Source organism: Mobula birostris, chromosome 5 (assembly GCF_030028105.1).
Source record: "Mobula birostris isolate sMobBir1 chromosome 5, sMobBir1.hap1, whole genome shotgun sequence".
Classification (NCBI taxonomy): domain Eukaryota; kingdom Metazoa; phylum Chordata; class Chondrichthyes; order Myliobatiformes; family Myliobatidae; genus Mobula; species Mobula birostris.
Window position 1 is genome coordinate 162,185,494 of NC_092374.1, and position 20,872 is coordinate 162,206,365.

Consider the following 20,872-nt stretch of genomic DNA (forward strand, 5'->3'; position numbering starts at 1 on the left):
TCTTTAGTTCTTTTCTGGCATCTTTATACTCCACCTATGCTTCGTTTGATCCTGACTTCTGAAGCTATACATACTTTTCCTGTTTCTTCTTGGCTAAATCCATCACTCCTCTAAACATTTAAGGTTCTCTTAACTTTCTATCCCCATCCTTCCTGCTACCAGGAAGCGTCCTTTTCTGTACTCCGTGCAATTGATCTTTAAACACCTTCTATATGTCTGATGTAGATTTGCCAGAAAAAAAAACAGGTTTTCCCAATGAATTCTTCTTAGTTCCTGCCTAATGCCCTTGAAATTTGCCCAACTCCAATTTCAAACTCTCCCACAAGGATCATACCTATTCTTATCTACAGCTATCCTGAACGTTAAGGGATTGTGGTCACTGTTCCCTAACTGCTCACTCACTGATTGGTCAGTCACCTGGCTAGGCTCATTACCCAACACCAGGTCAAATACGGCCCCTGATATATGCATTCTGGTCCAATCCGTCCCTTACTGTCCTGGTGCTACCATTCCCAGGCCCCTGTAAAACTAATTTAAACTTTCCCAAGTAGCATCAGCAAACCTCACAGCCAGGATACTGGTTTCCTCCAGTTCAGTTTCAACTTGCCCTTCTTGTACAGGTTATCCCTTTCCCAGAAAACATTCCAATGATCCAAGAACTTAAAACCTGGTACCCTGCACCATCTCTGCAGTCTCTCATTAATCTGTGCTATCTATTCCTACCTGCACTAGCCCATGGCATAGGGAGTACTCTGGAGATTACGACCTTCGGGGTCCTCCTCTCCAGCCTCTTTCCCAACTTTATACAGTATGGAATCAGGCCCTTCAGCCCCCTGTCCATGCCATCCAAGGAGCCTATCCAGTAGATTATCTGTTGCTCTATATTGCAGTATCTGCAGTGACTCAGAAACTTGTATTAAGAAATTCACATTTCATCACCAAACTATTTTGAGATACAGGATAAAAATTCACTCTTACCAACTTATGTGAGAATGTATAATCATAAGACCATAAGATGTAGGAGCAGAAGTAGGCCATTTGGCCCATTGAGCCTGTTCTGCCATTCAATCATGGGCTGATATAATTCTGCCAGTCATCCCCACTCCTCTGCCTTCTTCCCATATCTTTTGATGCCCTAGTTAATTAAGAACCTCTCTATGTCTGCCTTAAATGCATCCAATGACTTGGTCTCCACAGCCGCATGTGGCAACTAATTCTAGAGATTTACTACCTTCTGACAAAAGTACTTTTTCTGTATCTCCGTACTAAATGGACGTCCTTCAATCCTGAAGTCATGCCCTTTTGTCCTAGACTTCCCTACCATGGGAAATAACTTTGCCATAAATAATCTGTTCAGGCCTTTTAACATTTGGAATGTTTCAATGAGATCACCCCTCATTCTCCTGAACTCCAGGGAATACAGCCCAAGAGCTGCCAGACATTCGTCATACGGTAACCCTTTCATTCCTGGAAACGTTCTTGAGAATCTTCTCTGAACCCGCTCCAATGTCAGTATATCCTTTCTAAAATAAGGAGCTCAAAACTGTACACAACACTCCAAATGTGGTCTCATGAGTGCCTGATAGAGCCTCAACATCACATCCCGGATCTTATAGTCTATATCTCTAGAAATGAATGGCAACATTGCATTCGCCTTCTTCACCACTGGAGGTTAACCTTTAGGGTATCCTGCACAAGGAGTCCCAAGTCTCTTTGCATCTCTGCATTTTGACTTCTCTCCCCATCTAAATAATAGTCTGCCCATTTATTTCTTCCACCAAGGTGCATGACCTTACACTTTCCAACATTGTATTTCATTTGCCACTTCTTTGCCCATTCCCTGAACTATCTAAGTCTCTCTGCAGACTCTGTTTCCTCAATGCTACCCACTCCTCCACCTATCTATGTATCATGGGCAAATTTAGCCGCAATTCCATTAATACAGTAGTCCAAATCATTGACATACATTGTAAAAAGCAGCAGTCCTAACACTAACCCCTGTGGAACTCCACTGGAAACAGACAGCTAGCCAGAATAGGATTTCTTTATTCCCACTCTGTGTTCTGTCGATCAGCCAATGCTCCACCCATGCTAGTAACTCCCCTGTAATTCCATGGGCTTTAATCTTGCTAAGCAGCCTCATGTGCAGCACTTTGTCAAAGGCCTTCTGAAAATCCAAGTACACCACATCTACTACATCTCCTTTGTCTATCCTGCTTGTAATTTCCTCAAAAAATTGCAGTAGGTTAGTCAGTCTGGATTTTCTTTTCAGGAAACCATGCTGGCTTTGGCCTATCTTGTCATGTGCCTCCAGGTACTCCATAATCTCATCCCTAACAATTGAATCCAACAACTTCCCAACCACTGATGTCAGACTAACAGGTCTATAGTTTCCTTTCTGCTGCCTCCCACCTTTTTCAATAGCGGAGTAACATTTGCAATTTTCCAATCATCCGGTACAATGGCAGAATCTATCGATTCTTGAAAGATCATTGTTAATGCCTCCAGCTACTTCCTTCAGAACCCGAGAGTGCATTCCATCAAGTCCAGGAGACTTATCCACTCTCAGACCATTAAGCTTCCTAAGCACCTACTCAGTTGTAACTTTCACTGTACAAACTTCACTTCCCTGACACTCTTGAATGTCCACTATACTGCAGATGTCTTCCACTGTTGAGACTGATGCAAAATACACATTCAGTTCCTCTGCTATCTCTGTGTCTCTCATTACAATATCTCCAGTGTCATTTTTTATTGTCCTATAACTACCCTCAACTCTCTTTTACCCTTTATGTACTTAAAAAAGCTTTTAGTGTCTTCTTTGATATTATTCGCCAGCTTCCTTTCATAATTCATCTTTTCCTTCCTAATGACCTTCGTAGTTTCCTTCTGCAAGTTTTTAAAAGCTTCCAAATTCTCTATCTTCCCACTAGCTTTGGCTTCCTTGTATGCCCTCTCTTTTGCTTTTACTTTGGCTCTGCCTTCACTTGTCAGCCACGGTAGTGTCCTTCTTCCATTCAAAAAATTCCTGTTTACTTGGAATCTATCTGTCTTGCACTTCCCTCATTTTTCACAGAAACTCCAGCCATTGCTGCTCTGCTGCTCTGCTGCTCTGCCTCCTAGTGTCCCTTTCCAGTCTACTTTGGCCAGTTCTGCTCTCATGCCATTGTAATTTCCTTTATTCAGCTGAAATACTGACACACTGGAATTTAGTTTTTCCTTCTCAAATTTCAATGTATACTCGATCATATTGTGATCACTGTTTCCTGAGGGTTCCTTAACCTTTAGCTCTCTTATTACCTCTGGATCATTGCACTACACCCAATCCAGCTCAACCAATCCCCTCGTGGGCTCAACAGCAAGCTGTTCTAAAAAGCCATCCCTTAGACATTCGACAAATTCTCTCTTGAGTCCAGTACTGGCCTAGTTTTCCCAATCCACTTTCATGTTAAAATCCCCAACGATTATCATGGCATTGCCCTTCTGACACACCTTTTCTATCTTCTGCTGTAATTTGTAATCCACATCCTCGCTGCTGTTTGGAGGCCTATATACAACTGCCATTAGGGTCTTTTAACCTTTGCCATTTCTTAACTCAACCCATAGGAACTCTGTACCTTCTGATCCTATGTCATCCCTTTGTAATGATTTAATATTATTTCTTATTCACAGGGCCACACCACCCCCTCTGCCTACAAACCTATCTTTCTGATACACCATATATCCTTCAGCTCCCAATGGCAGCCATCCTTTAGCCAAATATCAGAGATGGCCTCAACATCGTACTTGCCAATCTGTAGCTGAATTTCAAGATCGTCCATTTTATTTCTTATGCTGTGTGCATTCAAATATAACACCTTCAGTCCAGTATCTGTTGCTTTCTGTTTTAACTGCCCTGTAAGTCATCCCACTGGCTCTGATTATCCCTCATCTCCTGCCTGTCTCCTTTCTATCATCTCTGTTGCATGGTATCTTTAACATATTTCTGTTTCCCCCTTCCTTAGCCCTATCACTCTGGTTCTCATCACCCTAACAAATTAGTTTAAACCCTCCCTAACAGCTCTATTAATCCTGCCTGCTAGGATATTTTATCCTTTTGGGTCCTGCTGTAACCCGTCCTTTCCGTACAGGTAATACCTCCCCCAGAAGAGGTCCCAGTGATCCAGGAACCTGAAGCCCTGCCCCCTACACCAGTCTCTCAGCCGTGCATTAATATGCCTGATCATGCTATTCGTGCGCTCGTTAGCACGTGGCTCAAGTAGTAATCCTGAGATTGCTACCCCGGAGGTCCTGCTTTTCAGCCTCATGCCCAACTCTCTGAATTCTCTCTTCAGCACCTTCTCCCTTTTTCTACCAATGTAATTGGTACCAACGTGTATCAAGGCTTCTGGCAGCTCACCCTTTCCCTTCAGAATACTCTGCACCCGAACCAAGACATCCCGTACCTTGGCATTTGGGAGGCAACACACTATGTAGGTATATATCTACATGGACGCTGCCTTTCTGAGACATTGCTTCCTAAAGATGTCCTGGGTACTTTGTAGCCTAGTGCCAACACACTATGTAGGTATATATCTATCAGGCTGGCAGAACCTCCTGTCTGTTCTCCTCACTATGGAATCCCCTATGACTACCGCATTCCTCATCTTCTTCTCTCCCTCCTGCACCATGAAACCAAGCTCAGTGCCAGAGACCCGATCGCCGTGGTCATCTTCTGTCAGGTCACCCGCCCCCCCTCCTCCCCCCCCAACAGCATACAAAATGAGATAATGATTACTGAGGGGAATGGCCACAGGGCTGTATCATCAGCAAATTAATCCCATCATCCAAATCATTGACATACATCATAAAAAGCAGTGACCCTATGGAACTCCATTGGTAATTGGCAGCCAGCCAGAATAGGATCCCCTTACTCCCATTCTTTAAATGCAAAATGTGAAAGAAACAACCAATTTGTCATTTTTGTCATGGGTCCACATTATGCAGAATTCAGATGCACATTTTTTTTTAGGAATACGCCACCTCTGTAAAACAGGGTGTACTGTACTCTGTTTCAAAAGTTTGAATGCTTGGACAGTGGCCAGACAATGCGCTTCAAAGAAATTGGATTCCAGAAGCTGAAGTGACCAGCGTCATATTGTATATTTAGTGTAAATTACCAACGTCTTCGCTGTCATAACCTCCACCCTGAATAACAGATTCACTGATTTTCTTAGCATTTGGTTTATCTGCAAATATAAAAGAATGACACTGAGCCCTTCATAACCTGAGCATGCCCCTGGCGTGACTCTCAGCCAATGCTGTGCATTTGAAGTACAGGGAAACAAGGCAAGCAGGTTGAACGCAGGTGGCAGTATGTCAATGTTGTGTCTGTACAGCATGCTACTCCTTCACTCCAGTTTACAGAAGGAAGATTACTGTCGGCATCACCCTGGAGAAAGCACGTTCAGGAGCAGTGAAAACAACAAGATTTTTATTTGTCTTGCACAATACATCAGGAACAAGAATTCATCAAACTGAGGTGAAGGAATGTTCCCAACAAAATTTTGCATTCTGTGGCATAGCTGAAAATTTGGAGTCGGCAAATACAGGCAGAAAGGCAATCAAATTTGACAGCTGAGATACTGTTGAGTGGAGGAGGATGGGGGTGGAGAGGAATAAGTTGGAATGAGTTTTTATGTTTTGTAATGTATTATAGATGGTGCAGTTTCTTATTGATCCATTTCTTAGAGTTCTGCCTCTGTCAAGGAGATGAATCAATAGCACTGCACAAGTTTTGGAAGGACCATGTTGCTGTTCAGTTTTGCTGCGCTGTCCTGAATTTAAAAAAAGCTAATTTAATGCATTGGTAAAATGAATCAATGTTGCAAAGATGTTTGGGAAGCTGGGATATAACTTGCACTTTAGGTGCTGCAAGTTGGAAATATTAAAACATCCCAAGAGCAACAAACAATCTGCTGAAGTAACCCAGAGGGTTGAGTAGAATCTTTTGGGGTAAAGGCGAGGGTTAGGGTCAGGGTTAGGGTTAGGATGCGAGTATGCGGGCAGTGGGCAAAATATCCCTCTAGTGTCTGTGGATCTCGTACTGGAGATGCAGTATCACTTCACCCTGCCACTTTGTTTTTGGCCCACGTCATCATCATCTCGGTCCCCAACTTTCCTTTACTGGGATCTTCCTCCTCTTCAACCTCCATTCTGGAGTTTAAGTTACAATAGTGGAGTTATTGCCTATGGATAGTGTTTTGGATTTGGGGTCTTTTTTATAGGGACTGTGTGCTGTGATCTGGGGTTTGTGCAGTAGCTAATTGAGGGGTGTTGTGGGGAGGGACATGCCCAGGGGTAGAGTTAGGTAATGGGGGTTGAGGATTCACGGCGAAGGGGGGTGGGGTGACAATTGGCATTGCGGGGGTGGGGGTGTCCCCTGCAGTAGGGGGGAGGGCTGAAATAGTAGCCTAGCTGCTGGTGATATTGGGCGAGTTTGGCCCTTTGATGGGGTAAGGGCTTGGGTTTATAGGGGTGTGTATCAGGATTGGAGATGTTAGGTTTAGGGGTGGGGTAAAGGACTGTTATATAAGCCCTTTAGTGTGGTGTGGTTTGGGTTATTTGGGGTGCTGTCCGGTTTAGTTGGGGTGCGCGGTCCATTGGAAATTAGGGTTAGGGTTAGGGTCAGGGCTGGGGTTAGGATGCGAGTATGCGGGCAGTGGGAATTTGGCCCCTTGCTGGGGTGAGGGTTTGGTTTTATGGGGGTGTGTAGCAGGGTTGGAAGTGTTAGGTTTAGTGGTAAGGCAAAGGATTATTATATAAGCCATTCAGTGTGGTGTGGTTTGGGTTATTTGGGATGCTGTCCGGTTTAGTTGGGGTGCCCGGTCCATTGGAAATTAGGGTTAGGGTTTAGTTGGGGTATGTGGTCCTCCGGATGTTAGGATTAGGTTGGGGGGGTAGGGTTGAGGGGGGCCCGCTGGGCGGCGAGAGGTATAACTGGTGATGTGGGGTGAGTTTGCCTCTCTGGCGAGAAGAGGATCTGTGTTTATGGGGTGTGAAGATGTTAGGTTTCAGGGCAGGGTCATGTGCTGGGGATGTATTCTTCCCCATGGGGGAAGCTGGGAGGTCGGGGCAAGTGCTGTGTCTGGATTAAACCAGTCGTTACGCGTCTGTTCTTCCTAGTGGTTATCTCCTGTAGCTTTATAATTTCTAATTTTACTCCTCTGTACTTGGGGAATTAGGTTCTGTTCTGGGGCTTAATTGTTAGGCTCTATTTCCAAAGTAAGACGAACCTTTCCTATTTAATGGTCCCCTGTCTTAATTTGTTTCAGGGTGGGTGACCGAAGGAGATCTTCCCCTTCTTCCCCACTCTAATTCTCTCAATTTTTTTAAAGTTACAGGGTGCAGTGTTGGCCCTTCGGTGAGTACATTTTATGTTGCTGGCCTGGTTTTTTAGGCCTCGTTTAGGCCGTTTGGGGAATGTGTCTGTAGTCTTTCAATCCATCTCCTCTCTGCTCTTTTTCTTTGGAGGTTTGACCAGGTTTCCAGGCCCAGGATTGCTAAGGAGTACATTCCATGCTCCAGGAAGTGCCTATTAACTGGTCTGTTTTGGTTTCCTCTTGTGATATTACTGAGGTGTCCTGTGAGTCTGGTTCTCAGGCTGTTGCCTGTCTCCCCTATGTATATGATATGGCATTGTTTACACTGGATTGCATATACTACATTCTTTTGTTCGCAAGTTATCCTCTGCTCTATCTCAGCCCACTTTCCTGTAGCTCTGTTGTGTATGCTTTTTGAAATTCTGATGTATATGCACGCCCTGCAGTTTCCCATCTCACAGTTTGGTGCTGTTCGTACTTTGGTACTGACTAGTATGTCTTTTAAGGTTCTACCCCTTTTGAAGGCTGAAACTATGGTGTATTGTCCCAGTGTCCCCCCTTCCTCCTTTAGATTTTCAAAGTGTGTTTTGACTGTCTTGTGGATATTCACTGCCATCCCACTGTATCCTATTATCAAGGGTAGTTTCTGTGTTGTGTTGTCCCGTGGTCGGGGATTTGTGATACTTTTTAAAAAGCCAGATTTGATGTGTCTGAGCCTCTGTCTGCTGTAGCCCCTGTGTCTAAGTGCAGAGAAGAGGATAGTAGTGGCTTGGTGGAAGTCCTCTGCCCTGGTTCAAATGCGATGAAACCGGGTCAGCTGTCCTTTGACAATACCTCAAAAGGTGTGTTTGGGATGGTGGCTCCCAGTGTGTAGGAGGATGTGTGTGTCTGTGGTTTTAAAGAATACTTTGGTGGCTAGTTTCTGGCTGCCATTTTCTGGTGCTAGTTTAAACACCGTAGTATCCAGGAAGTCAATTTTCTCCCTATCTGTTGCGGCCTTAACCTTAATGGATGGATGATGAGTGTTTAGGATTTGAATAAATTCCTCTAATTCTACCTCCGAGTGTGTCCAGTAGGGTTAGGGTTGGGTTAAGGTTAGGGTTAGGCTCTGTCCGCCAGAGAAAGCAGGATCTCCCAGTGGCCACACATTTTAATTCCACATCCCATTCCCATTCTGACATGTCTATCCATGGCCTGCTCTACTGTAAAGATGAAGCCACACTCAGGTTGGAGGAACAACACCTTATATTCCGTCTGGGTAGCCTCCAACCTGATGGCATGAACATCGACTTCTCTAACTTCCGCTAATGCCCCACCTCCCCCTCGTACCCCATCTGTTACTTATTTTTATACACACATTCTTTCTCTCACTCTCCTTTTTCTCCCTCTGTCCCTCTGAACATACCCCTTGCCCAACCTCTGGGTCCCCCCCCCCCCCAGTCTTTCTTCCCGGACCTCCTGTCCCATGATCCTCTCGTATCCCTTTTGCCTATCACCTGTCCAGCTCTTGGCTCCATCCCTCCCCCTCCTGTCTTCTCCTATCATTTTGGATCTCCTCCTCCCCCTCCCACTTTCAAATCCCTTACTCACTCTTCCTTCAGTTAGTCCTGACGAAGGGTCTCGGCCTGAAACGTCGACGGCACCTCTTCCTACAGATGCTGCCTGGCCTGCTGCGTTCACCAGCAACTCTTATGTGTGTTGCTTGTTATTTTGGATAAGGTGTTGTGTAGTGAATCATATTTGATTAGAGAGTTTTAGGTAAAGGAAACCTCAGAAGTGATCGTAATATGATAGAATTCACACTGCAATTTGAGAGAGAGAAGCAAAAGTCAGATTTATCAGTATTACAGTGGAGTAAGGGCAATTACAGAGGCATGAGAAAAGAGTTGGCTAAAGATGACTGGAAGAAGACATTTGCAGGGATGATGGCAGAGCAGCAATGGCTGGCATTTCTGGGAGCAATTCAGAAGGTCCAGGATAGATATATTCAAAATAAAAGTTGATGCAACCATAGATGACAAAGAAAGTCAAAGCCAAATTAAAAAGGGGCATATACTAGGGGTGATTGATAAGTTCGTGGCCTAATGTAGATGGAGTCAATTTTAGAAAACCTAGCACATTTATTTTTCAACATAGTTCCCTCATACATTTACACACTTAGTCCAGCGGTCGTGGAGCATACAGATTTGGACCTCCAGAAAGTGTCCACGGCAGGGGTGATTGATAAGTTCGTGGCTGAAGGTAGAAGGAGATAAGTTATACAGCTCTTGTTACATGCACGGGCAGTTCAATGCTTTGAGTGATTTTGCAGAAAGTTTGAAGTTAATAACCCATCTCCTTCTACCTTAGGCCATGAACTTATCAATAACCCCTGATGGGTTATTAACTTCAAACTTTCTGCATAATCATTCAAAGCGTTGAACTGCATGTGCATGTAATGAGAGCTGTATAACTCATCTCCTTCTACCTTAAGGCTGATTTATACTTGTGTGTACTAGCTTACGCCGTAGCCTACACAAGTGGGCTACGCCGTTGTGAGCATTTATACTTATGCGTTGGTGTGTCTGCGTCGCTCTGGAATTCACCGCCAAAACGCTAGTTGACGTTGGGGTTTCTAAGCTACTGTGTTGAGTTTCTTCGTGTTGAAACTCCACATGAAGAAACTCAAACTTCAAACAATGGCGACTGAAACTGAAGGAGGGTGAATTTTCTGTGCTTGTCCGGCCACTGAGAGACATGGACGAGGAAATGCATTTCAAATATTTTCGGATGTCGGCAGGTAGATCATCGTCTCCAACCATTTATTTTGCATCAGTGTATGCACACTATACTCAGAGATTGGCAATCACCATTCGAGTTTTAACTTCAGGTGGAAGTCAACAGGCTGTAGCAGCTAGCTACAAACTGGTGTCAAGCACAGGGTCCTCCATAATTTCGGAGGTCTGTAAAGCTTTATGGAAAGCATTGCAACCAGAGTTCCTTCCCTGCCCTTCAGTCGCCCAATGGGAAGCTGTTGCAGTGTAGGAGGAAATGTGATGCTACCAAGCGGACCAATCACAGTTGTTGCGGTCTGCATCGCCGCGATGCATAGTTACATTTTTGGGGAGGTGCGCGTCAGGCTACGGCATAGGGTACGCGGCTATCCCGTACCTACGGCGTAGATTTGACGCAGAAGTATAAATTGGCCTTTAGGCCACAAACTTATCAATCGCTTCTGCTGTGGACACTTTCTGGAGGTCCAAGATCCACGACCGCTGGACTAAGTGTGTACATGTTGGAGGGGACTATGTTGAACAATAAATGTGCTAGGTTTTCTAAAATTGACTCCTCCTACCTTAGGCCATGAACTTATCAATCACCCCTTGTAAGTAAGAACTGGAATTTGATTGTAAACAAAGTGGGAGAGTGGAAACCTGATTGGATGAGGACTAACCAATCGGAAGGATCACCCCTTGTAATAAAGGAAAAAAATTGAGAGAGTTAGAGGAAAGTGAAACTTTTAAAAACCAATAGAAAACAACAAAAAATCCTTAAGGGAGGAAAAGATGAAATATGAAGGTAAATTAGCTAATAACATCAAAAAGGATACTAAAAATTTCTTCAGATATATAAAGAGTAAATGAGGGGCACGAGTATCAGATCACTGGAAAATGACACTGGAGAGGTATTAATGGGGGACAAGGATTTGGCAGACAAACTAAGTATTTTGCATCAGTTTTCACCAAGGAAGACACTAACAGTATGCCAGAAACTCGAGTGTGTCAGGGGGCAGAAGTGAGTTCAGTTCCTATTACCTGGGATAAGGTGCCTGGGAAACTCAGAGTCTGAAGGTAGATCAGTCATCTGGATCGGATAGACTACATCCTACGGTTCTGAAAGAAGTGGCTGAAGAGATTGTGGAGGCATTAGTAATGATCTTTGAAGAATCGCTTGATCCTGAGACAATTCTAGAGGACTGGAGAATTGCAAATGTCACTCCACTCTTCAAGAAGGGAGTGAGGCAGAAGAAACAAAATTATAGACCAGTTAACCTGGCCTTAATTGTTGGGAAAATGTTGAAGTCAATTGTTCAGGATATGGCTTTGGGATACGTGGAAGTACATGATAAAATAGGTCAAAATTCACATGGTTTCCATAAGGAAAAATCTTACCTGAAAAATCTGTTGGAATACTTTGAGGAAATAACAAGTAGGATACACCTGTAAATGTTGTGTACTTGGATTTTCAGAATGCCATTGAGAGGGTGGGGAGGGGAACGTCAACTCAGACCATGAGAGGCCTGCATCAGGCATTTTCCTGCCTTACAAGGTGCAGATTGGAAGTCTGTGTGGGGCGCCACTCCTCGCACAGACATTAGAGCAATGTGTGGTTGAGTGCCTTGCTCAAGGACACAAACAAGCTGCCACAGCTGAGGCTTGAACTAGCGACCTTCAGATCACTAGACGAATGCCTTAACCACTTGGCCACGTGCCATTGAGAGGGTGCTTAACAAGATAAAAGCCCATGGTATTATTACTAGCATGGACAATGCATCGACAAAGAGTGGGAGTTATGGGTACCTTTTCTGATTCGCTGATGGTGACTAGTGGTGTTCCGCAGGGGTCGGAGTTGAGACCGTATCTTTTTACATTACTAATGATGGAATTGATAGCTTTGTAGCCAAGTTTGCAGACAACAGCAAGATAGGTGAGGGGCAATTAGTGTTGAGGAAACAGGGAGAAAGATCAAAGATCCAAGCCGTAAAGGGACTAGGGAGTCCTCATGCACGATTCCCTAAAGGTTAATTTTCAGGTTGAGTTGGTGGTGAAGAAGACAAATGCAACTTCAGCATTCATTTCAATAGGACTAGAATATAAAAGCAAGGATGTAGTGTTGAGGCTTTAAATGTATTGATGAGGCCTCATGATGTATTGTGAGCAGTTTAGTGTCCATTATTTAAGAAAGGATGTGCTGTTGTTGGAGAGAGTTCAGAGGAGCTTCACGAAAAAATTCTGGCAATGAAAGGGTTATCATCTGAGGAGTGATTGATGACTCTGGGCCTGTATTTGCCTGAATTTAGAAGAATGAGAGGGGATCTTATTGAAAACTATCGAATAATGAAAGGCTTAGATAGAGTGGATATGGAAAGGATATTTCCTATGGCGAAGGAGTTTAGGGCAAGAGGGCAGAGACTCAAAACAGAGGGATGTCCACTTAGAATGGAGATGAGACAGAATTTCTTGAACTAGGTTTTGGTGTACTTGTGGAATTTGTTGCCGCAGATGACTGTGGAGGCCAAGTCATTAGGCATACTTAAGGCACAGGTTGATAGGTTCTTGCTTAGTAAGGGTATGAAAGGTTACGAGGAAAAGGGAGGAGAATGGGATTGAGAGGAGAATGGGATTGAGAGGAAAATGGATCAACCATGTTGAAATGACCTAATTCTGCCCTTATGGCCTAACCAATCTTGCATTTTTTGAGGAAATTACCAGGGAAGTTGATGAAGTCAAGACAGTGGATGTTGTCTACATGGACTTTAATAAAGGTTTTAACAGGGTCCTGCCTGAGAGGTTGGTCAAGAATGTTCAGTCAAGATGAGGTAGTAAATTGGATTAGACATTGGCTTTGCAGGAGAAGCCAGGGAGTAGTAATGGGTTGTGGAGGCCTGTGACAAGTGTAGTGCTACAGGGAATGGTGCTGGGTCCATAGTGGTTTGCCATCTATATCATTGATCTGGATGATATTGTGGTAAACTAGATCAGCAAATTTGTGGATGATTGTGGGTGTAGTGGAGAGCGAAGGTTAGCAAAGCTTGCTGCAGGAACTAGACCAACTGAAAAAATGGGCTGAAAATTAGCAGATGTAATTTAATAAAAACAAGTGTGAGGTTTTGCATTTAGGTAGGACCAACCAAGTTAGATCTTACGCAGTGAATGGTAGGGCACTGAAGAGTTTGGTAGAACAAAAGGACCTGGAAATTCAGGTACATAATTCATTGAAATTGGCATCACAGGTGGATAGAGTCAAAAAGAAAGAATTTGGCACATTGGCCTATATAAATCAATGCATTAGGTTCAGGAGATGGGATGTTATGTTGAAGTTACACAAGATGTTGGTGAGGCCTAAATTAGAGTATTGCATGTGGATTGGTCACCTATGTAGAGGAACGTATAGAGAGAGTTTGCAAAAATGTTGTAGGGCAGGTTGAGTTATAGGGAAAGGTTGAGTATGATAGGACTTTAATCAGAATCAGGTTTAATATCACTGACATATGTCATGAAATTTGTTGTTTTTTTGGCAGCAGTGTAGTGCAATACATAATAATAGAAAAACATTAAGTATACAGTTTTACTATCCATATATACCTGTGTGTGTGTATGTGTGTGTATATATATATATGTTAAATTAAAGTAGTTGAAAAACAGAAATTTAAAAAAGTGAGGTAGTACTCATGGGTTCAATGTCCATTCAGAAATCGGATGGCAGAGGGGAAGAAGCTGTTCCTGAATCACTGAGTGTCTGCCTTCAGACTTCTGTACCTCCTTCCTAATAGTAACAATGAGAACAGGGTATGATCTGGGTGATGGGGGCCCTTAATGATGGATGCCACCTTTTCAAGCCATCGCTTCTTGAAGATGTCTTGGATACTACAAAGGCTAGTGCTCATGATTGAGCTGACTAAGTATACAAACCTCTGCAGCTTATTTTGATCCTGTGCAGTAGATCCCCATACTGCAGCCAGTTAGATTACTCTCCATGGTACATCTGTAGAAGTTTGCAAGTGTCTTTGGTGACATGCCAAATCACCTCAAACTCCTAATGAACTATCGCCACTGTTGTGCCTTCTTTATAGCTGTATTGATATATTCGGTCCTGGATAGATCCTCAAATATATTGACACCTAGGAACTTGAATTTGATCATTCTTTCCACTTCTGATCCCCCTATGAAGATTAGCATGTGTCCTCTCATCTTACCTATTCTGAAGTCCACAGTTGGTTCTTTGGTCTTACTGACATTGAGTGCAAGTTTGTTGCTGTGGTACCACTCAACTAGCTGATATATCTCGCTCCTGTACATCTTCTCATCACCCTCTGAAATTCTGCCAACAATCTGAGGGGTGTAGATATGGTAAATGCAAGTAGGCTTTTTCCATTCAATTTGGGTGAGATAAGAACTATTGGTCATGGGTTAAGGGTGAAAGATGAAAAGTTCAAGGGAAACATGAGGGGGAACTTGATCACTCAGAGGGTGGTGAGAGTGTGGAATGAGCTGCCAGCGCAAGTGGTGGATGTAGTTTGATTTCGTCATCTAAGAGAAATTTGGATAGGTACATGGATGAGAGGGGTATGGACCAGGTGCAGATCGATGGGACTAGGTTGATTCTTTTCCTCCGGCCTCAGATTTCTGAATGGCCCATGAATGCATGAACACTACCTCACTACTCCTCTTTTTCACTATTTACTTATTTTTTGTAACTCATTGTAATTTTGATGTATTTTACTGTACTGTTCCTGTAAAACAAGAAATTTCAGAACATATGTCAGTAATAGTAAACTTCTCAATTCTGAATAAAATTCCATATGAAGTCTTAAAATTACTTCAGTATCAGTGGATACAATGCCAAAAAGGCTGGTCTTTATAAATTTGGGACCACGTGTGTATTAAAACGCTCCATGAAGGCTAAAGATTGATTTCTGAAAAGAGTTGTTTCTGTGTTTTTTTACAGGAGCACATTATGGAAGTGATCAGAAATCAGGAATTTCTGCTGCTGCCTACGGATGACATTCTTAAACTTCTAGTAAGTGACGACGTGAATGTTCCTGACGAAGAGACAATATTCCATGCCCTGATGATGTGGGTGAAATACGATGTGCAAAGGAGATGTCGAGATTTGGCAACACTGCTGGCGTACATCAGGTTGCCATTGCTCCCACCTCAGGTATGTTTAACTGCTCTGTTCCTTGTTGGTGCTTCTCCCTCTCATCTGCTCAATCCTACAGCACTGAAATGTGTTACTTTCCATTCCCTTATAGTATATATTGCTGAGCTATTTTGCATGCCTACATACAACAAATGGTTATTCTCACACCTCCCCTGGCACTATCCCCATCTTCCCATCACACCTCACTCACCTGTGATTCTCCTTCCTTTATTTTATTGTAGATCTCCCAATTCATTTAGAGCCATTCCAAATACTAGTGTAGTCTTTGAACTCAATAATTTCCAATCAGAACAGTCAAATTGCATAGAGTTAGTAACGGGGAACAAAGAAATGGTGGTTGAATTCAATAATTTTGTGCCATTCTTCACTGTGGAAGACACCGGCAGTGTGCAAGAAATTTGAGAGCGTCAGGATGAGAAGGGAGTAGCTGTCATTACTAAGGAAAAGGTGCCAGGGAGGCTGAAAAGTCTGAAGGTACACAAGTCACCTGGATTGGACTACATCCCAGCGTTCTGAACGAGGTAGCTGAAGAGATGTGGAGGCATTAATAATGATTTTTCAAGAATCATTAGTTTGTGGGAGGTTCCAAAGGACTAATTGCAAATGTCACTCCACTCTTTCAGAAGGGAGAGAAGTGGAAAAAAATAACAGAATGATAGGCCTATTAGCCTGACTTCAGTGGTTGGGAAGATGTTGGAGTTGATTGTTAAGGATATGGTTTCATGGTACTTGGAGGCACATGATAAAGTAGGCCAAAGTCAACATAGTTTCCTTCAGGGAAGATCTTTCATAACAAATCTGTTGGAATTGCTTGAGGAAATAATAGGCAGGATAGACAAAGGAGTATGGGTAGATGTTATGTACATGGATTTTCAGAAGGCTTTTGACAAGGTGTCAAACAAGAGGCTGATAAAAAAGATAAAAGCCCATTGTTATACAGGAAAAATGGGGGCACAAATAAATGATTGGTTGATTGGCAGGAAGTAAAGAATGAGAATAAAAGTGGCCTTTTCTGGTTGGCGGCAATGACTAGTGGTGTTCTGCAGGGCTTGTTGTTGAGACCACTTCTCTTCATGTTATATATCAATGGTTTGGATGATGTAATTGATGGTTTTGTGATCAAATTTACAGATGATACAAAGATAGGTGGAGGGGCATATTGTATTGAGGAAGCAGTGAATCTGCAGAAGGACTTGGTCAGATTAGGAGAATGAGTAATGAAGGAATTTGGGCGTCCTCGTGCAGGATTCAGTCAGTGGTAAGGAAGGCAAGTGAAATGTTGGCATTCATTTTGAGAGGACTACAATATAAGGGCAAAGATGCAATGCTGAGGCTATTTAAGGCATTGATCAGACTGCACTTGGACTATTGCGAGAGAATGTGGGTCCCTTATCTAAGAAAGGATGTGCTGGCATTGGAAGGGATCAACAGGAGGTTTACAAGAATGATCCTAGGACTTGATTGTGGACTTCAGAATGGGGAAGTTGAGAGAACTCACACGAGTCCTCATCAAGGGATCAGCAGTGGAAAGGGTGAACAGTTTTATCTTCCTGGCCCTGTTCTCACTGCTACCATTCAGGAGGAACTATTGGAATCTGAAGACACACACTCTTCATTTCAGGAACAGCTTCTTCCCCTCTGTCATCAGCTTTCTGAATGGACAATGAGCCCATGAACCCTACTTCACTATTTTATTTTTTTCTCCTCTCTTTTTGCACTCCTTATGTAATTTATATGGACATGGAAAGGAAGTTTCTCATAATAGGGTTTCTAGGACCAAAGGGCACAAGCAATTGGAGAGGAAACAGGTTTAGTGTTTTTGGGAAACTGAGATACAAGGAGTGAGTGCATAGGCAGTAAGATCAGGACCCTTGAGGTGGTATTTTGTATATGCTAATATTAGTGCATAATTATTCCTGCTATTATTGTTGATAATTAATGGTGCTAAGTCTGGTGTTACAGAAAATGTTGAACAATGTATTTAGGAGCTGGTACAGTCAAGATAACAGGATGTGGAATTTATTTAAAGAAATGGTTTATAAGATTATCTAGATTGGGTGCTAAATTACTATTAGAATTTTTAAGACAAGAGCATTAAAGAAATGTGCACACTATTTAAATCTCTATGAATATGCCTCTGTAAACAATTAATTGCATAATTTTACGAATGTCAATGATCGGCTGCTGATATAGTTCAATATATGTAGGCTATTAACACTTTTCTTCCGCTTGCTTCTTTTTAAAGAAAACTTTTGTGGTCTATGTGAATATTGACTTTACCTTAAAGTGTGTTATGTAACATAAGATGTGACTTCTGATACGTAGATGAAGCACGCACTGCAATTAATTGAACGTGTCTACCATTGGTAACGGATGTTACCTGTCTTAGTGAACAACAGCGTGAAGGAGACTACAGACATTATTATTTCCTAGCTATCAACTTGCCACGATAGGCCAATCCTACCACTGTGCTGCTGCTGCAAAACTACAGATTTCATATTCTATTAGTGAGGGATAATAGATCTGATTCTCTCTAATCTAAAGATGGGCAATAAATACGGCTTTGCTCATGATGTCCAAAGTCTAAAAATGAATACACAAGCTAAAAGAAAAAAAATCTATTAAAGCTATGTTTTACCTATTCAAGAAAGAGATAGTTTAGTTTAGCAAGTTGCATCTTGTAGATAGTCTTTTTTTTTAAATTTTAACGAGCATTTAACATCAGTGGACCAGATTACCGAATTGTTGCTGAACCTTTCTGGAATATATTGGCAGTTACAGAGATGGAAATGGCATGTGACTCAGATGCCTTTGATTAGAGTGTGAAAAGGAAGCAATGATGATGTCTTGAGAGAGCTATGCTCACTCCATCAGTAATTTCATTGACTTGTTTGATCTTGCTCTATGGTCCCTTGGTATGCGTTCCAAACCAACTACAATATTGGATCTGAGCATACTAAAAAAAACAGGTGACCATTTGATTAGGTCAAGCTGTTCTGTCTATAAATATATGTATCTTTGTCAAGTCTGGAAATTATTATAGACACAATATGAAATGGTTAACTAAGCATGTCAAAGTGTAATTAACTGTGCATATCAGCCTGACACATTCATCTTTTATTTGCTTCAGTCCAACACATGCTGTGACCAATACTCTGTGGAGCAATATGGATTAATTGTCAAGATCAGCATCCTTGAAAAAATGCTAGGAAGCATTTGCAACCCAGAAATGAGGATAGCAATAAACTGCCATAAAAATATGATGTTGGAATGAAAACTTGTAGTAAAATCACAGAAATTCATGAAGCAGAACAGAACAGAACATTCATCCCACATGGTAATACTGACTGAGGAGCGTCAAAACGAATCCCACTTTATAGGCTAATATCTCCAATCCCTCCCTGTTGTTTATTTTTCTACATTTGCTGCTTATCCAGCTATGTTTTGAATACGGTGATTTTCAGCATGCGACCGGTCTCCAGACAGTGAGTTCCAGTGCCCATCACTTTTGTTTTTTCCCTCAAATTCCCTCTGATTTCCAATCTATTAACTTAAATCTCAGTTCCATCCTAATTTGAGATGATTTTTTTTCTCTCTCTATCTGTCCAATCATTCTTAATTGTAAGTACTTTAGTTTCCCTTCAGAACTGTGAAACCAATCTCATTCTGGATAAACTTACTGAATCGAACCAGGACCGTCCCTGTGCCACCAGGCAGAAACAGGTGAATTGATTATGGGGAGCAAGGACATGGCAGACCAATTGAATAATTACTTTGGTTCTGTCTTCACTAAGGAGGACATAAGTAATCTTCCAGAAATAGTAGGGGACAGAGGGTCCAGTGAGATGGAGGAACTGAGTGAAATACATGTTAGTAGGGAAGTGGTGTTAGGTAAATTGAAGGCAGATAAATCCCCAGGGCCGGATGGTCTGCATCCCAGGGTGCTTAAGGAAGTAGCCCAAGAAATAGTGGATGCATTAGTGATAATTTTTCAAAACTCATTAGATTCTGGACTAGTTCCTGAGGATTGGAGGGTGGCTAATGTAACTCCACTTTTTAAAAAAGGAGGGAGAGAGAAACCGGGGAATTATAGACCGGTTAGCCTAACGTCGGTGGTGGGGAAACTGCTGGAGTCAGTTATCAAGGATGTGATAACAGCACATTTGGAAAGCGGTGAAATGATCGGACAAAGTCAGCATGGATTTGTGAAAGGAAAGTCATGTCTGACGAATCTCATAGAATTTTTTGAGGATGTAACTAGTAGAGTGGATAGGGGAGAACCAGTGGATGTGGTATATTTGGATTTTCAGAAGGCTTTTGACAAGGTCCCACACAGGAGATTAGTGTGCAAACTTAAAGCACACGGTATTGGGGGTAAGGTATTGGTGTGGGTGGAGAGTTGGTTAGCAGACAGGAAGCAAAGAGTGGGAATAAACGGGACCTTTTCAGAATGGCAGGCGGTGACTAGTGGGGTACCGCAAGGCTCAGTGCTGGGACTCCAGTTGTTTACAATATATATTAATGACTTGGATGAGGGAATTAAATGCAGCATCTCCAAGTTTGCGGATGACACGAAGCTGGGTGGCAGTGTTAGCTGTGAGGAGGATGCTAAGAGGATGCAGGGTGACTTGGATAGGTTGGGTGAGTGGGAAAATTCATGGCAGATGCAGTTTAATGTGGATAAAGGTGAAGTTATCCACTTTGGTGGCAAAAATAGGAAAACAGATTATTATCTGAATGGTGGCCGATTAGGAAAAGGGGAGGTGCAACGTGACCTGGGTGTTATTATACACCAGTCATTGAAAGTGGGCATGCAGGTACAGCAGGCGGTGAAAAAGGCGAATGGTATGCTGGCATTTATAGCGAGAGGATTTGAGTACAGGAGCAGGGAGGTACTACTGCAGTTGTACAAGGCCTTGGTGAGACCACACCTGGAGTATTGTGTGCAGTCTTGGTCCCCTAATCTGAGGAAAGACATCCTTGCCATAGAGGGAGTACAGAGAAGGTTCACCAGATTGATTCCTGGGATGGCAGTACTTTCATATGAAGAAAGACTGGATGAACTGGGCTTGTACTCGTTGGAATTTAGAAGATTGAGGGGGGATCTGATTGAAACGTATAAGATCCTAAGGGGATTGAACAGGCTAGATGCAGGAAGATTGTTCCCGATGTTGGGGAAGTCCAGAACAAGGGGTCACAGTTTGAGGATAGAGGGGAAGCCTTTTAGGACTGAGATTAGGAAAAACTTCTTCACACAGAGAGTGGTGAATCTGTGGAATTCTCTGCCACAGGAAACAGTTGAGGCCAGTTCATTGGCTATATTTAAGAGGGAGTTAGATATGGCCCTTGTGGCTACGGGGGTCAGGGGGTATGGAGGGAAGGCTGGGGCGGTGTTCTGAGTTGGATGATCAGCCATGATCATAATAAATGGCGGTGCAGGCTCGAAGGGCCGAATGGCCTACTCCTGCACCTATTTTCTATGTTTCTATGTTTATAAAGCAAACTTTTGGCAACAATTCATGACCCAGCACTATTAAAAGTTGGCTGAATGCCTGTGTCAAGGACAGCAGAAGCTACAGGGATTGACT

General features: G+C 42.8%; 1 protein-coding gene across 1 annotated transcript in view; it reads left to right on the forward strand.

The window, feature by feature from the left end:
• Window positions 1-20,872, forward strand: part of LOC140198407 (kelch-like protein 1) — a 231,910-nt gene that overhangs the window by 118,392 nt on the left and 92,646 nt on the right. Inside the window, exon 4 of the mRNA XM_072259500.1 lies at window positions 15,069-15,281. Within this exon, the coding sequence (XP_072115601.1) occupies window positions 15,069-15,281 (213 nt within the window). The remainder of the gene's footprint in view (window positions 1-15,068; window positions 15,282-20,872) is intronic.